At 38.6% G+C, this 20,239-nt stretch overlaps 1 protein-coding gene across 2 annotated transcripts in view; it reads right to left on the bottom strand.

The window, feature by feature from the left end:
- Nucleotides 1–1,217: 1,217 nt before the first annotated feature.
- LOC124605567 (tRNA N(3)-methylcytidine methyltransferase METTL2) overlaps nucleotides 1,218–20,239 on the bottom strand; it is a 42,894-nt gene continuing 23,872 nt past the window's right edge. For both annotated transcript variants that reach the window (XM_047137341.1, XM_047137340.1), the window contains exons 4-6: nucleotides 17,300–17,413; nucleotides 15,245–15,417; nucleotides 1,218–1,438 (exon numbers count right to left, since the gene is read on the bottom strand). In XM_047137341.1, the coding sequence (XP_046993297.1) occupies nucleotides 1,293–1,438; nucleotides 15,245–15,417; nucleotides 17,300–17,413 (433 nt within the window). In that variant the 3' untranslated portion in view covers nucleotides 1,218–1,292. The remainder of the gene's footprint in view (nucleotides 1,439–15,244; nucleotides 15,418–17,299; nucleotides 17,414–20,239) is intronic.

The raw sequence follows: 20,239 nt of genomic DNA, 5'->3' as shown, positions 1-20,239 counted from the left end.
AATTTTCCTTCCACTATGGGTTTATGTGTAGGGGTTTGACCGATTTTCGTTTTGAGGACCTTAACTCCTCCTCAGCCCTTTTCCCTCTCACTGATTTAGTCCTATCACAAGCCCAAGGGGCTTTGAAACCAACAACACTAATGACACAAGATAAACAGGTCCACTTTGCCATCTTGCCACAGACGTCATAACAAATGAGTGGTGTTAGCAGAGAGGTGGAGGGTGAGCTGCTGGCTGACGGTGCTCACAGGCAAGCAATGCTGGCACACATGGGTGCCCACATTAGCTCGATTGCCCACCCCTGTTCTAAAGCATGCAGTTTACAAGATGCCATTAGATTAGATTAGATTAATACTTGTTCCATAGATCATGAATACGACACTTTGTAATGATGTGGAACGTGTCAGGTTAATAAAAGGTGTCTGTACAAGATATTACATTACACAAAATATTGCATGACACTAATGTTTAAGTTGGCAATTTTTATTTTATTTTATTTTTTTTTTATTTTTTTATTTTTTTACTCTTTAATTTATATCTAAAAATTCAGCCAATGAGTAGAAGGAGTTGTCATCTAGAAATTCTTTTAATTTATTTTTAAATGTTAGTTGGCTATCTGTCAGGCTTTTGATGCTGTTTGGTAGGTGACCAAAGACTATTGTGGCAGCATAATTTACCCCATTCTGTGCCAATAAATCAAGACTGTCAGTAAAACAATGTTCTTCTATATTTTTGCTTTGGACAGGGGCACTGTTAAACTGCAACAGTCAAGTGTATGAACAATAAAGTGTAAGTTACAATTCAAAGGTAATAAACATTTTATTTTTAAAAGTCCTGTAGAATAGTCCAGCAAATTCATGGTAAACCTAGTAAACAACAAACCCCAAGGGGGTAAAATTGGATTAATCATTAATTTAACAAAGTGTTAATTTCAAAGAAACAAAAAAAAAAAAAAAAAAGCCTCGCGTAGGAAAATGACTTCTTTCAATAAATTATTAATGGCTACAGACCCAAGCTAAAAATAACTACCGGTTCATGTGTAGCTTCAGGGAAAATATTTGAATATTTTTAAGGAAACCAGACTTGCCCATTTTATCAGTTCATCACATGTTGTGCAAGATTATTTGCATTTGCAAGTTGTGATTTACTGAACTGTTGAACTCAGATGGCTGAAGTGGATGACTGTAGTATAATATAAGTAAATGAAACCACCAACATTGTATTATATATAAATAATTAAATTTATTGTATTATATACAAACATGTCCATAAAATATGTCATATCATATCATTCAGCTGCAAACTGATTTTCTATACTTTGCTTGAATCCAGACACGATACATTTTAAGCATTTTGCTGCGATTCACTTGGAGCCGTCTATCTATGAGATTTTGCTCTTCCAAGAAACCAGCAGCTGTGAAGATATTTCTCACTTCATCTGTAATGAAAAGGAAATACATCATGGTTAATTTATCTGAAAGGCAACAAATATAACAGAGTCAAGACAAAAATAGAGACATGAAAGTAGTACTATCTGCCCACTACAACAGATCGGAACAAAGTCTGAAGTGGTGCAGTTCTTAAGTATTGGACTCAAACTTGGCAGGTGCTGTGTACAGATCCCTAAGTACTAATGCTGATTTTATTTTTTTTATGCCCCCCCTAGTTTCCTTAAATTACTTTACGTGATTGTCAAGACAATTTCTTCAACATCTTTGACGAGATAGTAGTTGGGAACAAGTGTGATTATAATGCTTGTCAAAACATAAGTTTTGACTGTACTCATATTTTTGTTCTTTCCTGTCTTCTTTTAATATCTTCTGCAATATATTTTGTGGGTGTGATTGTAGGTTAGCCTGTACATTGAATTTCTGATAGTCATTTTCCAGGGCTGACTTTTGTGTATATACTGAACTCAATTCTTATAAAAAAAAAACTGTATATATTCCATATTTTTATAAATACCTTTTGCTGTAAATAGCTGCACAAGTCACTTCTTTATTGTCATACAAGGAAAGTTGTAGTTTCTCTGTTTTAGGTTTAGCAAATAACTAATCTTGTTTTAAATTTCTGTCAGGTGAGACTTCTGTCACACATTTGTTTATATACACCTGACATTATCGAATAACCTTGTGTTTGGCTTTACTGAGCTTGCAATAGTAGAAAATATGAGACATTATCAGAGATTACATTCTTTTTACAGTGAAATATACGTACAAGACGTGATGAAAAAGTAATGGAAATTTTTTATTTTTGCAAGCTTTATGCATCCAACTTTCAAAACTTTTTTTATCTTGTTGGTACACATGTTCCTGATGTATATTTGCATTTTCAGATGTTCTCAATATGTAGTTTATTGCTGACCATCAAAAAGGTTATACATGTTTTCGAGTGCTTGGCAAATTTTTACTTATGAAAAAGATGGATTGAGGAATTTTCATTAAATTTTGGTTGAAAAATGGAATAAAGTGCAGCACCACATTCGAAATGTTGACTGTGGCTTTTGGCAAATCTACTATGAGTAACACAAGAATTTATGTGTGGTACAAATTTTTCAAAATGGGTCAAGAAGACATTGAAGACAACCCAGATGGCCTAGCCCAACAATTATTGACAACAATGTGGAAGTAGTAAATAAAATGGTTCTGGAAAATCACTGAATCACCATCAGAAAGGTTGCTGGTGATTTCTGCACATCCTTCGGCTCATACCAAGCAATATTTTTGCATGTTTTAGGCATGAAATGTGTAACAGCAAAGTTTGTTTTGAAACTGTTGAATTCTGATAAAAAACAATCCTGCTTAGACATCGCTCAGGAATTACTGAATGAAGTCTAAACTGATCCAGAACTTCTAAAGTAAGTTATAAGAGGTGACAAAACAGATATATGGGTATGACATCAAAACCCAGGCCCAGCTGTCCCAATGGAAACTGTCTGAAGGGCCAAGACTGAAAAAAATTCAACAAGTCTAATCAAATGTGAAGGTTCTTCTCACTGCTTTCTTCAATTTCAATGGGATAGTGCATCATGAGTTCCTGCCTTATGGTCACACAATCAATAAGGAATACGACCTGGAAGTTATATGCCATTTGCATGAAGCAATCCAAAGAAAATAGAGGCAAAACCACTTGTGGAAATTCCTTCATGATAATGCTCCTGCTCACACCACAATGCCCTTTTTTTTTTTTTTTAAAAGCAAGAAACACAAACATTATGTTGCCTCAGCCACTGTATTCACTGGACCCCTGTGACTTCTTTCTATTATTGAGGCTGAAATGAACCATTAAAGGACATCGTTCTACTACTATTGACAAGATGAAAACAGAATTGCTGAAAGAGCAGAACACCATAACAAAAAGTGAGTGTTACAAGTGCTTCCACTATTGTTGATGAATAAACAAAGATACTTTAAGAAAAAAAATTATTGTTGCTTTTTGATTCCAACTCATTAATAAATTTTATATAGTCCTTTAGTGTTTCAAATTTAAGTCTGTTATAGGTATATTTCTCTGGAAGCTGTTGTGCAAAAGTAAATAGCGGGTTGCATTGTCGGAGTTGTTTGACTGGTGGGGGGGCAAGGGGAATGTGACGAGGAGGATTCTGGGGAGGTCACTGTGGCCCTCTCCTGGAACTGGAAAATACACGGCAGGAATACGTAGACAGAGGAACAGGAGGGGACGTGTGCTCTTCAGGAAAAGCTGGACTGAAGTACAAGTTCACAGGAGGACTAGCAGGAGGATGATATGGTCTGACAGTTTTGCTGGGTCTACAAGCAACAGGTTCCAGCTGCTAGAGTTGAGGGGAGAGGAGCCTCAAAATGTAGAAGTAGGACATGTGCAGTAGACTCTAGCCATGAGTAGGAAGGAGTGTTACAAACTCTTATACTTATGTTAGTGAAATATTTAAATACTCAGGTTGGAATTATTTAACTTGGTCTTGACAAGATCCCCACTCCCATTTCAATTTGTGTTGCAATGAAATGAAGTTCATTTTCCAATGACTCACTGGACACTGCACTACGCTAGCAGATCTAATGTACTTCACAAATGTATTTTGATCCAAAAAAGATTTCATTTTAAAAGTGAAGACCATGAATTTTATGTACCAATCTTATTCCATAATTAAAAAATTTTGGCATCTGATTCTGTTCTGGAGAGCATGAATAGATCATTTTGAAACCCGCAAACTTTTTCTTGAAAATAGCTTCTAACTACTCCAAGACTAAAATTATTAAGACAACTACAAAACTCTTAAGAGACTTCATCAATAATGGAAGGAGGCCTTAAAAATTTTACTTCCATGTATTCTTGTTTCAATTTACAGCATCTCGGGAAATAACACAAATTTTCCTTGTTTATAATATAATGAAAAGGAAATTTACTACTCACGATATAGTGGAGATGCTAAGTGATAGAAAGGCACAACAAAATGACAATCACACAATCCCAACAAGGCCTTTGTCAAAATTAAACAACATACATGCATTCACACGCGTGCACGCACGCACGCACGCAAACAAACACACACACACACACACACACACACACACACACACACACACACACACAGACACACACACACACACACACACACACACACACACACACACACACACACGACCATGGTCTCTGGCAGCTGGAGCCAGACTGCGAGCAGGAGGGCATTCTGGGAGAGGCAGCCGGGTGGAGGTATGGAGGAAACTGGAGCAGACAGGAGGAGGGATAGCAGGGTAGGAGTGGGGGTTGGTAAAGTGCTGCTGGGAGCGTGTAGGGACGAGATGGAAAATGGGGCAGCTAGGTGTAGTCAGGAGGTTAGACAGGGAGCAGGGGAGAGCGGGTTAGCAGAAAAGGAGAGAAGTAAAAAGGCTGTGTGCGTTGTTGGAATAGAGGGCTGCGTCATGATGGAATGGGAACAAGGATGCGACTAGGTGGGTAAGGACAATGACTAACAAAGACTGAGACCAGAAGGGTTACAGAAACATAGGACACATTGCAGGGGGAGTTCCCACCTGCACAATTCAGAAAAGGTGGTGATGGTGGGAAAGAGTTCAGATGGCACAGGCTGTGAAGCAGTCATTGATATAAAGGATGCCGTGTTTGCTGGCGTGCCCAGCAACAGAGTGCTCCATTTGTTTCTAGGCCACAGTTTGTCGGTGGCCATTCATGTGGACAGACAGCTTGCTGGTTGTCATGCCCACATAGAAAGCAGCACAGTGATTGCAGCTTAGCTTGTACTTCACGACTGATTTCACAGGTGGCACTGTGTTTCATGGGAAAGGTAGTGTTTGTGACAGGACTGGAGTAGGTGATGGTGGGACAATGTATGAGATAGGTCTTGCATAAAGGAACTATTACAGGGATAAAAGCCATGAGGCAAAGGGTTGGGGGCAGAGGTTATGTAGAGACGGATACTCCCACCACCACCTACTCAGTCCTGCCACAAACATCACCTGTCCCATCATAGGCAGGCCTACCTGTGAAACCAGTCATGTAATCTAGAAGCTAAGTTGCAACCATTGTGCTGCATTCTACGTGGGCATGACAACCAACAAGCTGTCTGTCCAAATGAATGGCCACCTACAAACTGTGGCCAAGAAACAACTGGACCACCCTGTTGCTGAGCATGCCACCCAACACGATGTCCTTTATTTCAATGACAGCCTGTGTCATTTGGATCCTTCCCAACACCAGCTTTTCTGAACTGTGCAGGTGGGAACAATCCTGCAATATATCCTACGTTCCTGTAACCCTCCTGGTCTCAACCTTTGTTAGTCATTGTCCTTACCCATCTAGCCCCATCCCTGTTCCCATTTCGGCACTACACAGCTCTCTATTTCATCAACACACCCAGTCCATTTACTTCTTTCCTTTTATCCGCTAACCCCCGCCCTCCATCTAACCTCCTGACAGCACCTAGCTGCTCCATTCTCCACTTTGGCTCTACATGCTCCCAGCAGTAATTTACTGTCCCCTACCCCTACCTTGCTATCCCTCCCCCTCCCTGCCCCAGCCTTCTCCTTACTCCTAGCCACTTGCCTCTCCCAGTCTCCCCTGCTACTCACAGTCTGCCTCCAGCTGCCAGAGATCGTGGTCATGTGTGTGTAAGTTGTGTTCGTGTGAGTGTGTGCATGTATGTTATCTGATTTTGAGAAAGCCCTTGTTGGCCAAAAGATAAATGTATGATAGCCTTTTTGTTGTGCCTTTCTGCAATTCAGCTATATGGTGAGTAGCAACTGTCCTTTTCATTATATTGTTACATTCTATCCTGTATTTTTCATTGTTTGATTTTTCCTTCTTTATTTGCAATTTAAACAACATAAGTTTACACCAGAATCTAATAATATCCATATACTTTCCTTACAGACATAAAATCAAATTACTTACATTACTTTTAAAATCTACTAGAAATTCTAATTCTAATGAAAAATAGTGAATCCTTCAGATTATTTTTCCAAGTCCATAATCTGCTCAAAAACTTGTAAAAGTTAAGTGCATTTTCCTACACTCAACCAGTGAACTTCAGAATAAAGAAGGATGTCTCCATAATCTGCGTCAATGTCTTCCAAAAATTGTCAAAATTTACAATAAGATATTGTTCGATTTCCTTAGCAGTGTTATATTTGTAATTTTCATTACATTTTTCACTGTGGACAGCAGTCTGACACTTTTCCCACATAGTGCTTCCTGATGAATAATGCAATGAAAATTTAAACAAATTGTCCCACTTTTTTTAACTGACCAACGAAAGCATTTTCACTATTGAACATAGGTGGTGCACAATCAGTACAAATTGCAAATTTTAAAACCAACAATTCTGTCAACACACTTTTTAGCTGCATTCAAAATTTCCAAATCTATTGTTCTGATCATCAGAACTAAAGCAAGTAACTCTTCATGTACAGAAAAACCATCTATTATTATATGAAAAAAATAGTAGTTGACCAAGATCTGTTTTGTAAATAATAGATTTCAGCTATCAGTCGTGCTTTTTAAATTTTATTGGCTGATCTAGATTTCAGCTAGAAACTAGCCATTCTCAATGCCTATCGTTTTTTGGTCAATGCATGTAATGCCTGTTGGTCGGGCTTTGCTAACGGGCATTACATGCACTTATCAAAAATGATGGTGCATTGAGAATGGCTAGTTTCTAGGTGAAATCTAGATCTGCCCATAAAATTTAAAATGGACAACTGATAGCTGAAATCCATTATTTACAAGTCAATATAACAGTCGCTGTGTGCAACAGCCTTCTGAATGGAAGGTAACCTGATGAAGATCTGTTTTATCACTACTCCCGTCCACACACAAAAAGTAATACCAACAGTTTGCAATTAAATTGTTTAGTTTCTTTTTTTATGCTATGTTCCCTATCAAGAATTCACAGCGTTACTTGACAAAACAGTTTTTTTAAAGTTAACAATGGCATCATCATAACTGCATGTTTTTTATATTTCTATTGCAGTCTTTCAGTCACAGGCCGCCACTGAAGCATTTCCGAGTTGCTGCTAATTTTACGTATACGACAAACATGCAATTAAAATTTTTTTTCTTTAAGATTTGATGGTTCAGGCAACTCTTGCACCTATTTCTTTACGTTAATAACAAAAGGGTATAGTTCTTGATAAGAGTAAAGACACTTTGTTGTTTTATGAATGAGGATGAATGTCAAACAAGATTAATACCTTTGTTTTGAAATGAGCAATTTTTACCTATTAAACATTGAGGTTTTTCATCAGAATTGTGTACATAAAAGTACTTAATCTCAACCAAACATCACAAGAAACACAGTTCTCAGTATTCTTTCTTTCCAACATAGAAAAATAGCCGTAGTAATAACCACAATCAAAAACAGGATAGTATCCACAGTAATAAATAAAATGACAACCCAAGCAATAGAGCAATATTAAGGAAAGTAAACCTGAACACAATGCCGAAAGCCAGCGGATTAACGAAACGGTGATGCGTCTTCAAAACTGAAGAGACACTGCCCCACTCGACTCCTGGCACATTGGCATGTATTCTAGCCTTCTATTGATCATGAGGTGGAGTGCCTGCTCACGGCTGCGACAAACTTTTCTCCCAACCCCCCCCCCCTCCACGAACCCATTTTGACTTTGCTGGACCTTTCTACACACTTTTTGATGGTTGGTTGTAGCTGCCTTTCCCAAGTTTCCTTATGATGTGCTTTGTCTGTTTACCACAGCATGTTGCTGTTGTGGTCTTCAGTCCTGAGACTGGTTTGATGCAGCTCTCCATGCTACTCTATCCTGTGCAAGCTTCTTCATCTCCCAGTACCTACTGCAGCCTACATTCTTCTGAATCTGCTTACTGTATTCATCTCTTGGTCTCCCTCTGCGATTTTTACCCCTCACGCTGCCCTACAATACTAAATTGGTGATCCCTCGATGTCTCAGAACATGTCCTACCAACCGATCCCTTCTTCTAGTCAAGTTATGCCACAAACTCCTCTTCTCCCTAATTCTATTCAATACCTCATCATTAGTTATGTGTTCGACCCATTTAATCTTCAGCATTCTTCTGTAGCACCACATTTCGAAAGTTTCTATTCTCTTCTTGTCTCAACTATTTATCGTCCACGTTTCACTTCCATACATGGCTACACTCCATACAAATACTTTCAGAAACGACTCCCTGACACTTAAATCAATACTCAATGTTAACAAATTTCTCTTCTTCAGAAACGCTTTCCTTGCCATTGCCAGTCTACATTTTATATCCTCTCTACTTCAACCATCATCAGTTATTTCGCTCCCCAAATAGCAAAACTCCTGTACTAATTTAAGTGTCTCATTTCCTAATCTAATTCCCTCAGCATCACCCAACTTAATTCGACAACATTCCATTATCCTCGTTTTGCTTTTGTTGATGTTCATCTTATACCCTCCTTGTCCATTCCATTCAACTGCTCTTCCAAGTCCTTTGCTGTCTCTGACAGAATTACAATGTCATCGGCAAACCTCAAAGTTTTTATTTCTTCTCCATGGATTTTAATACCTACTCCGAACTTTTCTTTTGTTTCCTTTACTGCTTGCTCAATATACAGATTGAATAGCATCGGGGAGAGGCTAAAACCCTGTCTCACTCCCTTCCCAACCACTGCTTCCCTTTCAAGTCCTTTGACTCTTATAACTGCCATCTGATTTCTGGACAAATTGTAAATAGCCTTTCGCTCCCTGTATTTTATCCCTGCCACCTTCAGAATTTGAAAGAGAGTATTCCAGTCAACATTGTCAAAAGTTTTCTCGAAGTCTACAAATGCTAGAAACGTAGGTTTGCCTTTCCTTAATCTTTCTTCTAAGATAAGTCGTAGGGTCAGTGGTCAGTATTGCCTCACATGTTCCAACATTTCTACGGAATCCAAACTGATCTTCCCCAAGGTCGGCTTCTACCAGTTTTTCCATTCGTCTGTAAAGAATTCGCGTTAGTATTTTGCAGCTGTGACTTATTAAACTGATAGTTGGGTAATTTTCACATCTGTCAGCACCTGCTTTCTTTGGGATTGGAATTATTATATTCTTCTTGAAGTCTGAGGGAATTTTGCCTGTCTCATACATCTTACTCACCAGATGGTAGAGTTTTGTCAGGACTGGCTCTCCCAAGGCTGTCAGTAGTTCTAATGGAATGTTGTCTACTCCCAGGGCCCTGTTTTGACTCAGGTCTTTCAGTGCTCTGTCAAACTCTTCACGCAGTATCATATCTCCCATTTCATATTCATCTACCTCCTCTTCCATTTCCATAATATTGTCCTGAAGAACATTGCCCCTGTATAGACCCCTATATACTCCTTCCACCTTTCTGCTTTCCCTTCTTTGCTTAGAACTCCTGATAAACGAAATGAAACGAATTGTAGGCTGCAGCCAGGCCATGACAACACCGCCCAATTAGAGAGGGAAGCACTAACTGGAGGGGAATGTCTCACAAGCCACACTCTGCCAGGCCTGGTTTAGGATCTTTGTGTAAGGATTTCACAAGAGATGATCAGGTGGTGACAGCAAGTGGGGCAGAGAACAGCTTGCATAGGGACAGGGCATACAACATAGGTGGTGACCTGACAAAGATAGCTCCCCTAACTAGTGGCACCAATATGAACATGGCAGAGCTATCCCGTGGCATGATCAGTCTTATCTTTCCAGTACTGTATGGTGAATCAATACAAAACTGGAGACGGCACTGATGACTGCTGGCAGAGTGCATATTGCGCTGTTGCTAGAGGGGATTATTGGGAGTTGGTAGAGTTAATTAATGAGAGTACTGCAGATGGGTGTGGGATGACACATGGTCAAATACCTGTTGTCATGGGTAGGAGAACCACGCCTTTACAGAGTAATGGTGCTGAGATGATGAATCTCACATAAAGTGCTATCATCATATGAATTTGCAGGATGCTACTGTAGAACTACCTTAAAGGGTGGGGGATCATGTATTTATATCGGGGGTGGCACACATTTTAAACCTAGAGAAGATCTGACCACAATTAGTGTACATGAACATTTTAAATCGGCAGCTCTTGATCCGACATAACAACATAACAAGTTAATCATTCTGTGTGTTTACCATTCATCTAATTCCTAAAAAGAGTCTCAGCCTCCAAAACTAACATAATAATATATGGAGATACAAATATGAACATCGAACTTGCTAAACATATTGAGTACTTTTCGACTGGCACAAATGGTAAACACTGTTATGAGGGTTTCAAAAATTCCAGCTTCTATTTTGGGCCATGTATTTAATAGGTATTGACAGGGAAAACTGTTAAGAATCTATAAGAGATCTTGGCATTTTGGATCATTACTGTCATATAATAAAGTTAGAAACGGGCTTTGTTAAAACTGCATAACTGTACGCCTACAAAAGTATCTTCTTGGAACATTAGAAAACACGCTTTATTTAGGGCACAGGCAAATCAAACCTGGGATGAAGGGTAATTGCGAAACAATGTGGATATTAAGTTCTCTAAACACAGTGTTTAAATTAATTTCTGGGGAGACATTTCCAAAAGCAATGACATCTACAGCAGCAGTTAATGAAAACAGATGGATGACTGTAGGTATTAGAAAACTCTCAAAGACAAAAATTTCTCAGTTCTTTGTAAAAGCACTGCACTAATCCACAGTGCCTGGAGTACTATTACAAAAAATGAGGGTACAGATTGCTGCAAAAATACCATTCAGTGACAAAATAATTTGTGATGTAGAAAATCAGAGCAAAGTAGTGTGGGATCTTATAAAACAAGAAACTGGAAAAGTCAGGTACAAGTATAATAACATACAAATCAAAGATGGGAATAGAATGTGTTCAGGAATTAGCAAATTTTGTAAAAGATCATATCTCTGCTACTATGGAGAATCTGCATCAAGGGGATGACAGGATTGATGGAAGTTTAACTGTTGGATGGAGGTCGTGGGGCTAGTGGGTTCCTGGAGATTGAGGCCAGGATGATTATAGGCTCCCATAATTGTCCTGGTTTCAACTTCTGATAAAGCACTGTCCTCATACTCTCCACCCAACAGTCTGTCCTCCCTCCATCCTGCTATCCCCTCCAAATTCACATTACCTTCAGCATTGGCTGCTCCCCTCCGGCTCCGACAACTGTGCATCATGTGCTGAGCCCATGCACTTGCCACGCCCTCCCTCCCTCATTATTAACCAGCAAACCAGCTGCCTCCTTCCAAGCCACTTGCCACCCACCCTTAACCACTCTCCTTGCTCCACCCACCCCATCAGATACCACCCTCACCCTATCCTAGTCCAACTGCCTAAATGCAGCACTAGCACAAAGTGTAGAGCCAGCACCAAGTGCGTGTGTGCGCATGCACACGCTCATTGTGAAGAGCATTTTTAAAAAAATAGGGCATCCTTAATGCACCGAGGAAGTACATGTACCAATCTTTGGTGGATATCAGGGAAAACATTACTAAATACTTCACTAATAGTAAAAGATTACTAAAATGCATCTGTTTACAAAGGAAGCTGAAAAATTCTTCATAAGTACTGCATACTACACAGTTGAAGATTACTTACAGTAGTGGGTAATAGTGAAAGGGGGAAACAACATCACCTTGTCACATTTCAATACATGATCATGGTTTACTGCTTTCACAAGGGAATAATGTGTCAAGATTTGAAATGCATCATAGTAATATCTGATGACTCCGTTATTTGCATGGACTGTGGAGCATAATTAAACAGGGCTGGAAAGAAGTCTGGATTTGGTGCAAGGGGCTCAGCAGCATTTTCACTGTCCTAGAGTCATGAGTGGTTGTCACTCTGTGTGGCAATGAAGAGCAGAACTATGTTTTATATTAAAAATTACCAGATACAGCCCAGGAGTCATCAGTGGGCGTCCTTAGTAGATGCGGCAATAAAGAACAAAACTACAATTTTTATTACAAATTACATGAAACAAGTTATGGGAAAATCGAGGAACATTATATGATAGGGTCATACCAAGTGAGGCAGTGCAGCTATTAAGACACTGACCCCATATTCAAGAGGATGGAATTACTCTGTCCAGCCGTTCAGAGTTGGGTTTTCCATGGTTTCCCTAGATCACTAACACAAATACCAAGACAGTTCCCATCAAGACCATGGCCAACTGACTGTCTTAGCTTCACAGACTACCTGTCCTATTCTCATAAAGCATGCCATGTATGCTGCGTGTTGTATATTTTGACCTACTGATTTGCACTGTATTATCTTGACAAAGCCTATATCAATGTGAGATAATCCTTGACCAAATAAAGAAAAATAAATAAAAGACCATGACTGATTTTCTCTATTGTTTTTGTCTGACTGAGCTTGTGCTCTGTATCAGATCTTCTTGATGGAATGTTAAACTCTAGAAACTGTCTTACTTTAAAAAAAAATGGTGGCATGTGTTACTTTGTTTCATACTCACCCTCCCCTCTCTCCATTTTCTCTTACCTAGAACATCTTCTCCTCCAGCCTACTATCATTCAGTTTAACACCCTTTCTCTAGACACCTCTTTTATAGTGAGCTGTCACAGATTATTGCAACAATTACTTTCAAAAATTTGATAAGCAGTATTTAACAAATGTTAATGAAATTTTTGCTTATCTTAGCTGTTATTCCACCCTATTCACCTTTAAAGTATTTCTAATGTTCTCATGACACCATTCAGTCAGGTATTGCCAGCTAGTAAATTATGAGAGGAAGCAAAATTGTTAGTACTGAGGATAGATACATATAAAAGAACAAGAGTGTCCTAACTTTTGGAACAATTAGTTCCTCCCTCAGGAAAGTGGTTCCTCTCTCAGGAAAGTGGTTCCTCCTTCGGGAAAGTAAGCTGGCCCCAGGATGAGAAGGGCCATCTGTAGTGAGTGTCAAGATCTTTGTCCCCCCCACGAGTGAACTGTTTTTTCTTTCTAACCTTCCCCAACTTTTACATCTTTCATCCTCAAGGAAGGCACTAATAGTTCCAGAATCTGGATACTTTCTTGTTATTTTACATGTGCCAATTGGCAGTACCAACAATGTTGCTCCCTGGCCAGCAATCCTGTCTCACAACTTTGTTGTTTTCTCAAGTACATTTTCCTTCTCAAGTAATCACCAACTAGTAACACAAATTAAAAGTTTCCAGCGATCAGAATGTGCTGCTCATCATTCTCCACTGACATAAAAATTGGTAGATGGCCAACGCAGTTTTCTACTCATGGAATTACACAGCAAAATATTGGTCTCCACAGTATCAGTATCAATAATGACTTCATTAAATCACAACATTACTTGACACTTAATGTTATATTCCTTGTTCATCATCTTTCAACATGTAACGAAATGCTTTACAGCAACTGTTTATGACATAATCTCTCTTCCAGTTAAGCAACTAAATGAACTAAGGAACATCTGTACCACATAAAAACATAATATATGTGCCATTACATTTTAATGGATGCACCATTTACAAAGTACATGTTCGAGTCTTTTTTAACTGCACAATTTAGATGAATGATGCGTGTGCGCTTTTGAGTGTAATAGAATGTTCCTATCATTACCAACAAGGATTAAAATAAGACAATGGAACAAAAAGCCTCCTGCTGGAATATAGCTCATCCAGTGGTGAGGCACAAGATGCTTACTAATATGATTCTCCTGCTCTAACACATACATATTATGCGCACCCTTCATGTAATACAGTACATATTTCATAGAGGACACTGGTGCATAATGAAGTGGTCTGAAAAAGAACAGTGTTCCCTTTTCTAATAATACGTACGAATTAACATGATAAAATCAGTTCCATCATGAAGCATGACAAACCACCAGCTGCACACAGTAACAGAATAAACAGTATCACACTCAAAAAAGGGATACAATACTGATGGAATGTAGCTTACTCTCTGCTCCTGCCTCTGCCCCTCCCTCTATCACCATTCTCTGAAAAATAATTAATCAACAACCAGACAACAACTGCTCCAGCATTGTGACACAGGGATCATATCTCTACTGTTTGTTCTTTCTCTTCTAACGCTGCATCATTACTTTGAGATATAAGGTTCAAGGATAAATCCATTTACACTGAAATGTACATGAATCCAGTGTCAGGATATATTAAATACTTTTGTAAGATTCCTGTCTTTGATACTTCAAAAAAGATTTTCAGAGGTCAACATTTCTTGCCTTCACTAACGCATGCAAATATTCTTCATGTTTTAATGTTGACTGCCAAAAACGTGGTTTAAATCTGACAGGCATGAAAAGATTACACCAGCTGCATATGTCATGCTGAAAAGCCAACCAATTTTTAAAAAATTTTTATTTATTTATTTATTTTGCACTATCTCATTATTCTGTAACTAAAGTAACATACAAAAATATCTTCCTTACCTTATAACTCCTGCAGTCATCAACTGCCTTCATTATCAACAAATAGTTTTGTAATCTTAAAACTATTCAAATTTTTTTTCATCTAAAATGTTAGTGGTTTATATAATAATCAAGCAGATTGTTTTCTTAAGGTATGTGAAATTTTATGAAGTGAGTTTGTTAAATACATCACTCATTCTGCTTTGGCCCTAATTTACATGCAAATGTTAGAGATTGTCACTAAAATTGATACAGTCAATCTAAGTATACAAGAATTGCCTGGATTATTACAGTATTGTCAAGTACTTACAAATTTCATTTCCATTAGTTCCTAGACACACCTAATTTTAGGAGTATACACTTGTGTTCTGGTAAATAATAGAAAAATTTTACCTTGAGTAAAAAAGTAAACCCTTGTTCCATCACCACGAGCATAAAAGTTGGATCCTAAGCACTGTCCCTTCTTAAATCTAAGCTGAGCCATGTCGTAGCGGCCATAATCTCTGAAAACCACGAGGCCACCAGGTCGGAGATAGTAAAATATTTTCTCTACAACATGGCGGAACCTGTAAAAGAAAATGATGATTAAGGTTATGTTTAATACATGTGCAAATATCAATCATTATTTAATGTAAAACCGCAGTTGCTCATTGTCATATACATCAGGGAACAAATCATTCACAGACTTAATCTGTAAGCCACTGAGAACACTTGTGAACAATTACTAGACTGGGCAAACTACAGTAGAAAGCTGTAATCAGAGAGAGGCGGCTGCCTCCACAAAAATATTATATCTTTACAAACTGAACTCACATTGCAACTTCCTGGCAGATTAAAACTGTGTGGCAGACCGAGACTCGAACTCGGAACCCTTGCCTTTCGTGGGCAAGGGCTCTACCATCTGAGCTACCCAAGCGGAATGCAAACATCCCCCAGGCTGTGGTTAAGCCATGTCTCCACATTATCCTTTCTTCCAGGAGTGCTAGTTCTGCAAGGTTCGCAGGAGAGCTTCTGTGAGGTTTGGAAAGTAGGAGATGAGGTACTGGTGGAAGTAAAGCTGTGAGGACAAGGCATGAGTCGTGCTTGGGAAGCTCAGATGGTAGAGCACTTGCTCACAAATGACAAAGGTCCACTTGCCCACAAATGGCAAAGGTCTCGAGTTCGGGTCTCGGTCTGGCACATAGTTTTAAGCTGCCAGGAAGTTTCATATCAGTGCACACTCCGCTGCAGAGTGAAAATCTCATTCTGAACTCACATTCTTTCCTGCCAAACAGATGGATGTATTAATTCAATATCAGCTTGAAAAAGGCCAAAACACACACTGGATACTGACTATAGGCCGAACCACAAATGCTGGCAGTTCGCACAGATCGACGGGCAAGTACTGAATTGTTTCCAGTTCCAAGCGACAGATGTGTTAAGTGCATACTCATGCTCTGCACCTAAAGAAAGTGTGTATATTGTAAATTATGTGTCTCGCTTGCTTAAAAAGAATTTGTTGCTTACCACCATCAGCTGTGGCAACTCACAACAAATGGAATAAAAATTCACTGAATAATTTGCTATGATCACATTTAATGTATGCATTGGCTACACCTTTCGTAGCAGAGTGCTGAGAACGTTACTGAATGGTCAGTGGTTTTAGAGGATGCATGATGTAGCTGAGCAGTACATGCATAAACTACACTGTCATTCTTTGTGACTCCAACTGCAGTGGTAATTATACCTAAAGTCATTTGTAGTGAAATCTGCAAACTATTTCATCATTCAACACAAAATTAACAATTGCTGCTGCCCACCTCCAGCCTCTAGACCCCAGCTCAGGTCATCCCACACCACTAAATATAACTTCCATGTTTTCCAACTTTTTACTCATACATGGAACATCTCTTTTCCACAAGAGATGCCAAATAACTCATGAATGGTTGAAAGAAAAAAACAAAAGCAAAATACTCTATAACAGTCTCTCAATAAATTCATTGCCATCAAAATTTAGTAGTAACAAAGATACTCAATTTGTTGATGGAATGCATGGGTTACTGTTTCTGGAGACCAAAAATTTGCTTTTTCATGCACCCTTTTAAAATAATTTAAAATGAAAAATTATGGATATGAGCACACCCAGTTGAGTCAAATGACAACAGCAAGTTCTTAAAAAGAAATCCTTCACCACGTATAAAAAGTGCTCTATTTTCATCTCCTGAATCTTACTTCTTGCAATTATTAAAATTGATTATGTGACTGGCTACAATATTGTGACTTTCCTGACTGAAAAGTTCACAGATACCTGTATTTTCCACAAGCTGCATAGTTGAAATTGTCACTTGAGATGAAATGTAGAGCAAATGAAATCATTTTATAAAAAGTGCAATTACTTCTACCCATTCAGTTGAAGAGAAAAAAAAGGAAAAATAACGCAAATGTGCAATGTGCAAAAAAAACACCTACCTGTCTGGGTGAATTGCTGAAATTACAAATATTGCAGCAACAATATCAAGACTATTAGCTTCAAAAGGGGGCTCCCAATCATCTGCTGTCACATCACATACAAAGGCATGGCATCTGGAACATGAAAAAATGTTTATACATCATGTGTGCCTTCAGTAAACCAAAAGCTCCCATGAAACTGCCTTTCTGATTTTTCCTCAGTGTATTCAGCAGATAGTATGTTTTTAGATAGTCAGCTGAGTCAACAATTCCATTCTTGTGCACAATATTTCAACAATTGTTCTAATCATCTTCACCAGGAGTGGCAAAACAGTGTCACTGCCTCAACTTCAACCAGCTTGACTGGAGAAAACACATTTAAGACCACCATTCACAGCATATGGTAAGGACAATTAGCTGAAAAATTAAAACGTTATACAAAAAAATCAAATCATTAGCTTGAGTAAACAGATAGATGAGACTGAAAATAATAAGATGCATATTTTAAATTTAGCTTGTTCAAACAAACTATGTTGTGAACTAAAATCAATATCTCCGTCCATACTGCAATAAGAGCTGAAATATATTGCTCCTTCAGCTGTGCAATACATCACATAATATGGATTAAATGCAAAACTTCTTGCAATAATCTGTCTCATGACACAAGACCTAAGACTTAACACACACCTCATGAAAACTGTTAGAACAAATTGTAAGAGGAAAATGTATTTACATGCAGTTTTGAAGAATCTTTTTCAAAAGACGTAAAATCAGAGTTAACACTGCAGATGTGCTAAATGACATCATAAAAGTGATAAAGGATCAAATAATGATGTGACACACTGAATACCAGGAATGTAATTCCTTTATTAATACACTGAAAGGAAAAAATTGCAACACCAAGAAGGAGTTGTCCAACATAAACAAAAGTTGGTAGCCATGTTTGTACATCTCAAAGATGATGTCTCTTCAAATTTTGTGACAGTTGCAAATAGCATCACTATGAGCATGCAAATCAGGTTTGATTTAAATAGATGCAGTAACAGTCATGAACATTAGTTACCTTTGAGATTGGATGTGGTGAGTTGATGTTAGTCAGGAATGCCTTAATGCCATTATTGAACGAGGTCCTGTAACGAGGTCTTGTAATAGGGCTACGATGAAATGGGTGTTCCTTCTGTGATACTGCAGGAAAAATTGGCAGGAATGTAGCCACTTTACATGAATGCTGTCAACGGTTGTCACACGAATGTAAAACTGCAAGAAGACTGGGCTCTGGATGGCCACATGACACTGCTGATAGAGAAGATATCATGTTCAGCATTTGGCTGTGGCATCACACTGCATCTGCAGCAGCAATTTGAGCAGCATTGGCACCACTGTAGCACAATGAACTGTTTCACATCGGTTGCTTCAAAGACAGCTCTGAGCCAGACGCCCTGTAGCATGCAGTCTACTGACCTCGAGCCCCTGCTGTTTGCGAGTTCATTGGTGTTTATCGAGAGCTCAATGGAAAGTGGCGTGGAGGTCTGCTCTGTTTTCTGTTGGAAGACAGTTCTACCTCAGTGCCAGTGACAGATGTGTGTTGATTAGTGGGAGGCCAGTTGAGGGCCTGCAACCAACCTGTTTGGGTGCAAGAAATGCTGGACCTACAACTGCAGTTATGGTTTGGGATGTGATTTTGTACAGCAGCAGGAGCATTCTCGTGGCTATCCCACATGCCATGACTGCAAACCTGTACATCAATCTGGTGATTCAATCTGTTGTGCTGCCATTCATGAACAGCATTCCAGGAGTGTTTTCCAAAAGGATAATGCTCATCCACATTCCGCAGTTGTAGCCCAACATGTTCTAAAGAGTGTTAACGCATTGCCTTGACATGCTTGATCACCAGATCTGTCTCCAATTGAGAACATACAGGACATCATCGGACGACAACACCAGTGCCATCCACAACCAGCAATAACCGTCCCACTAATGACTGACTGGGTGCAACAGGTGTGGAATTCCAGCCCTCAAAATGACATCTGGCATCTGCATAACACAATTAATGCGCATCTGCGTGCTTGCATTCAACATTATGGCAGTTACACCTGTTATTAATGTACCAGGATTTCACATTCGCATTGGCTTATCTTGTGCATACATTAACCTGTGGTATTGCAATGTTAATCACTTAAATATGTTACCTAGACAAACATATTCTCAAAACTTCATTATTCTACATTAATTATTTTTTGGTGTTGTGACTTTTTTCCTGTCAGTGTATGCAGTAAAGTGCCAACTGCAAGTGATAAACAGCTAAACAAGTGTTCAGAATTCTGTTAGTTTTTGACAGGGAACTAAAGTTAATGTGGGGCTGCTGTTGATAGATGACATAAAAATTAAAGCTTTCTGAGCTACAACTACTTAAAAAAACTTTCCTAGGTAAGTGCATTTTTGTGAACAATGAATTTGCAAACAAACAGTAATGACATCCTGTTTGAGGCCAGATTATTTCTTGATATTTTGCTGCAAAACTACTGTCAATAACAACAAGAAATTGAACAGCCTGTTGATGAGATGGTGCCTTCTGGGTACAATGGCTGCAGTTTTCTAATAATGATTGTAGCACCAAAACAAATTCATCAAAATATTTGTATGTGATGGAGTTTCAGGGATTTTATAAGACTTTATTCCCTATACAGGTGGCAGAATACTGCCAGATGTTGCAAACAAAAATAAATCATTTGAAATTGATGGGCAAATTGTCATACTTTGGTGTAAAACAATATCTAATCATTTGAAATGTAAAGTATATTTTAGTAACTTTTTGTACAACAGACCCCCCCCCGCAAGGAAAGGTTAGTTGCTAATGGTGGCAGCACATTTATTCAATTATATCTGGTGTGGTTATTATGGATTCAAAATGTGAAATAATCTGGATGAAGTTAAACATCAAAACATGGTAACTGCATGCTT

Source organism: Schistocerca americana, chromosome 3, assembly GCF_021461395.2.
Source record: "Schistocerca americana isolate TAMUIC-IGC-003095 chromosome 3, iqSchAmer2.1, whole genome shotgun sequence".
In the NCBI taxonomy this organism is placed as follows: Eukaryota; Metazoa; Arthropoda; class Insecta; order Orthoptera; family Acrididae; genus Schistocerca; species Schistocerca americana.
The sequence above is the reverse complement of the archived record's forward strand: the minus strand, read 5'-3'. Positions and strand labels throughout refer to the sequence as shown.